Consider the following 5,185-nt stretch of genomic DNA (forward strand, 5'->3'; position numbering starts at 1 on the left):
CCTCAGTGCTCCAGGGGCCAGAAAGAGCGTGGCTGTCCCTGCGGATGCTGGGAGTCAGCAAGTCTTGCCCAGGGAGTGAAACTACCTCTGAACGAGTTAGTCCCTATTTGGGCCTGAAACAGCCTTTCATGGAAACAGTGTATGTGTTATTTGCTTAGTGGTGTCCGACTCTATGCAACCCGGTAGACTGCAGCCCACCAGGCCCCTCAGTCCATGGGACTCACCAGGCAAGAACACTGGAGTGGGTTGCCATTTCCTTCTCCAAAAGGAACTATCAGTTCAGTTCAGTTGAGTCGCTCAGTGGTGTCTGACTCTGCGACCCCATGAATTGCAACATGCCAGGCCTCCCTGTCCATCACCAACTCCCAGAGTTCACTCAAACTCATGTCCATTGAGTCAGTGAGGCCATCCAGCCATCTCATCCTCTGTCCTCCCCTTCTCTTCCTGCCCCCAATCCCTCCCAGCATAAGGGTTTTTTCCAATGACTCAACTCTTCGCATGACATGGCCAAAGGATTGGATTTCAGCCTCAGCATCAGTCCTTCCAAAGAACACCCAGGGGTGATCTCCTTTAGGATGGACTGGTTGGATGTTCTTGCAGTCCAAGGGACTCTCAAGAGTCTTCTCCAACACCACAGTTCAAAAGCATCAATTTTTTGGCACTCAGCTTTCTTCACAGTCCAACTCTCACATCCATACATGACCACTGGAAAAACCATAGCCTTGACTAGACGGACCTTTGTTGGCGAAGTAATATCTCTGCTTTTCAAATGCTATCTAGGTTGGTTATAACTTTCCTTCCAAGGAATAGGTGTCTTTTAATTTCACAGCTGCAATCACCATCTGCTGTGATTTTGGAGCCCCCAAAAATCAAGTCTGACACTGTTTCCACTGTTTCCACATCTATCTTCCATGAAGTGATGGGACCGGATGCCATGATCTTAGTTTTCTGAATGTTGAGCTTTAAGCCAACTTTTTCACTCTCCTTTTTCACTTTCATCAAGAGGTTCCTAGTTCCTCTTCACTTTCTGCCCTAAGGGTGGTGTCATCTGCGTATTTGAGGTTATTGATATTTTCCCCTGCAATCTTGATTCCAGCTTGTGCTTCTTCAAGCCCAAAAGGAGGTATAGAAATAAAGAAAGTGAATTCTGCCTTTTATGTCTGACTCTCTGCAACCCCATGAACTGTAGCCCACCAGCCTCCTCCATCCATGGAGTTTTCCAGGCAAGCGTACTGGAGTGGGGTGCCATTTCCTTCTGCACAGGAAAACAGTGGGCAGTTTTAAAGCCCTGGAAGGGTGAGGGTGAGGCTGGGGAGCGGGTAAGCGAAGATTCAACAAGAAGTCTGTGCCCCTGCCAGGGGAAACAGGCAAGTCTGTGCCGCTTGCCACACCCCTGCCCATCAGCTGAACTGACTGCCAAGGAGAAGTTTGTGGTTAAAAGGGCAGCAGGAAAGCTTTTCCTGGGGTTTCCACAGCCTCATTAGCATACAAGTGACTGCCCCTGCTTTGTGCTATAAAGGCCACTCCCATGACACACAGGGAAGAGGCTCAGTTAACCAGTTCCTAATAACCAAATCCACAGCCAGTGCGGAATTCTTTCCGGAACCTGGCACCTTTTTAAAGCGGCAAGCGCAGCCTCTTCTCCAGCATCAACCGCAGAGCTCGGGACGCCAGCATGAGGCTCTATTACCTGCTCCTCCCGCTCCTCTTGGTGGTCCTGTCTTCTGGGTCAGGTGAGCTCGTGGGAGCCCCGGGGGGAGCCGTGGGCTCTCTCTCCTGTTTCTACCTCCTTCTGTCCTGCTATCCCCATCTACACGTGGTCAGACTAAACCCACCATATTTGATGCTTCTGAGAAGCCAGCGCTGAGTCCTTAGTAGCGAGAGGGGTCTGAGAACCGCCCTGCAAATTCCTGGTTGTTTCTAACCACTCTAGTGAGTCAAAACTTCTGAGCCTGTCTCCTCATTGGTTTCATGAGAAGGAAACAGAAGATGCCTCTGTTAAGTGACTCTCCTTGTTTTCTTTTTCATAAAAGCAAGAAATTTGATTTTGTCCCATGACAGAAGCACAGAATGTCACTTTATAAATCTTTATATTTGAAGGGTGGTGGCTCTAGGTGACCAGACAAGTCCAGAGGAGAGTCAGGCCGAGCCTGGGCTTCAGGAGCTGCCCTTGGGATGCTCCGTGCTGAGTCTCCTCAGCAGGAAGGTCCTCCAGGACACGTCGCTGACAATGTGACCCTCGCTCCACAGCTGGGAGGCAGCACATCCAAAGTAGTGTGCAGGATCGGCTGTCTGAATTTCATCTTACCCTTGATATTTCCTGAAATAGGATGAAAGTATGTAGGGAGGAAGGAGAAAGGAAGGGAGGGCGGGAGAGGCTGCAGAGACTGAGACCTGAGACAACTGATTAGATGTCAAAATCAAGTTGAAAAGGCCTTGTCTGATCAGTGTTGTTTAAGACTGTAACCCAACTCTTAGCACAGTGGCAGGGAGAGAGGACGGGGGTGTAAGGAGTGTGGCCCGGGTTCTATCCCTGGACGGGGAACTAGAGAGGGACCAGAGGTGCCTTGTGGTCAAGAGGAAAAAGGCGTGTGAGGAAGACGGGAAGGCCTCTGGTCGGGAGGAAACCACAAAGGGAGGAGGAGAGGGGCTGAATCGCACCAGCGCTGAGAGCGTTCTGAGTCAGTAGAGACGATGATACAAAACTTTTTTTTCTGAACCATTGCCACTGTCAGCTGTAGGTAACTTTGAGAGTAAGTTCTCTTTAACCAGTTCTTACTTTCAGCTGTATCTTTTCCTCCTATCTCAGCTGCACTACTTGACTGGCTCCATGAGTGGGAAAACTAAGCGGTGAAAATAGAACCCACGGGCCACTTCTGACTCCTGGTGGGAAGGTGGATGTAGCAGAGCTTCCCAGTCTTTGCCCTCATGGTGGAGCTGACCTCGCTCACAACCAGGGTCCTCACACCCCAGTCCCTCAGCCTCTGGTTCTGGAAATATGAGGGTCCACCAGAGCCTGGGCAGGGTCAGTGTCTGTCTGGAAGCTGGTCCACGGGGTCCTGGACTCACATCTTGTTGTCACGAGGCCATGTCCGCATCTCAGAACAGAAAGCCCCAGGGCCTCGCTCAGAGGGGACACAGCTGGCCTTCTCGAGATGCTGCTTTCCTGCTGACACGTTTTTCCCTCTTCCTTCTCTTTTTAGGATTTACTCAAGGAGCAAGAAGTTATCTAAGCTGCTGGGGGAATAGAGGCATGTGTTTGCTGAACAGGTGCCCTGGACGCATGAGACAGATTGGCACCTGTTTAGCGCCCCGAGTAAAATGCTGCAGGAGGTGGTAAAAGAAGGTGAAGATGCGGCCGGGACCGATGCGGAGACAGAAACTGCACCCTTTGACAGAGCGTCTAAAATGTAAACCAGAATAAATTTTGTTCAAAGTTAAAGAATCTTGCCCACTGGTCATTGAGGTTGTTGTGTGGTGTCTGATCCTAGGTGAATTCTGAAATCCCTGAGGATGCTCTCTGAGCTCCCCATGTGGACTATCGGGAAATCATGGTGGGGTGCTCTGTGCTCCCAGGGGTGTGACCCCCTGTTCCTTGGGGGCCTGACCATCCCCAGCCCCTCTGTCTGCTGTCCTTCCTGCTTCCCAGCCCAGGGCACCCTGTCCTGCCCCACGTCTCCCCTCAAACATGCACCCCAGGGGTCCAGAATCACCAGCACATCAGTCCCATAGGAAAGCCCCTGCCCCCGCTCCAGGAGGAAACCCCTCTCCTCTGTCCCTTGCAGCCCTCACTTCCATTTGGTTTCTGCTTCTTACTCCTGCCTTGTGCGCATGTGGATACACTTCTGATTCCCTTTTGGGCTATAAGATCTCTGTAGGCATGGATTGTCCTATTCCTGTAAGTGCTGGGCATTGAGACGAGACATTGCTTCACAAATTGTCATCAACAGAATGACAGAGTTGACGTGGATGAAGCATGCCTCTCTGTGTGTACATGATATGATGCAACTAGATGCTATGGAAAAACAAGTCCTGTGGAAAGCACAGTTCAATGAAGGCAACACAGCACAGAACACAGAGACCTCAAGGGCGGGGTGAGCATGCTGACCTCAGCCTGCTTGCAGTTTCTTCAGAGGGTTTGCTAGTTAAAACAAGAGCTTTGCTGGTGCACACTGTATGTGTGAGCAGCTCTCCAGTCTTTGCACTAACTCTTCCCTCAGTGCAAGCTGAGGTCACCAAGGGGATGGTGTTAGGAGACAGGGCCTTTGGGAGGTGATTTGGTCATGAGGGTGGGACGCTCCTGGGTGGAATGAGGGCCTTTATGAAAGAGACCCCAGAGAGATGGCTCACCCCTTGTGCCCTCTGAGGACACAGGGAGACTGCCGTCTACCAGCCACCTGCTCTATCTTGATCGTGGAGCTCCCAGCCTTCAAAACTGAGAAGTAAGGGTCTGTTGTTAGTAAGCCACCTATTACAATACCACGTGTAAAATAGATATCCAGCATGGATTTTCTGTGTGACTCAGGGAACTCAAACAGGGGCTCTGAGACCTCTTAGAAGGGTGGGATGGGGAAGGAGATGGTATGAAGTTCGAGAGGGAGGGGACATGGGTGAACCCATGGATGATTCCTGTTTTTCTATGACAGAAAACCACGAAATTCTGTAAAGCAATCATCCTTCAGTTAAAAAACAAAGTGCAAAAAAAGAGCCACCTGGCCTATAGTTTTCTGTTTCAGTAGCCTGAAAGGGCAGACACATGACAAGTGAGAATTACAACACAGGTGAATTAAGTACCTAAGCATTCAGCCTTAAGATAGGGAAATGACGTGGAGTATCTGGCTGTGCCCAATGCCATCTCATTACAAGAAGCCTTAGATGCGGAGGAGGGATGCAGACCAGTGTCAGAGATGCACGCTGAGAGGCTAAACCAGCCTCTCATAAGCTCACACTGATGTGGAGAGGCCATAAGCCAAGGAGGGTAGGCAGCTTCTAAGTGTGAGAAGGAAGGAAGCCTCCAGAAGTTATGGCATCCTGCTGACACTGTGATATGAAGCCAAGGAGACCCATTTGGGACTTTGGATCCTCAAAACCACAATAACAAGTATGTGTTCCTTTAAGCCACGTAGCTTGTGGCAATTTGCTACAGCTGCAACAGGAAATCAATACAGCAGTACCTTAAAATCAT

General features: G+C 50.2%; 1 protein-coding gene across 1 annotated transcript; it reads left to right on the forward strand.

The window, feature by feature from the left end:
• The first annotated feature begins 1,485 nt into the window (after positions 1 to 1,485).
• On the forward strand, positions 1,486 to 3,442 carry LOC147343493 (beta-defensin 10-like). The gene is made up of 2 exons (XM_086379814.1): positions 1,486 to 1,733; positions 3,204 to 3,442. Exons 1-2 carry the CDS (start codon positions 1,676 to 1,678, stop codon positions 3,338 to 3,340), a joined length of 195 nt encoding a protein of 64 aa, XP_086235940.1. The 5' UTR covers positions 1,486 to 1,675; the 3' UTR covers positions 3,341 to 3,442.
• Positions 3,443 to 5,185: the final 1,743 nt, after the last annotated feature.

This window comes from Bos grunniens, chromosome 27 (assembly GCF_055505025.1).
Source record: "Bos grunniens cultivar Pamir isolate PY7600 chromosome 27, Bosgru_T2T1.0, whole genome shotgun sequence".
NCBI classification, from domain to species: domain Eukaryota; kingdom Metazoa; phylum Chordata; class Mammalia; order Artiodactyla; family Bovidae; genus Bos; species Bos grunniens.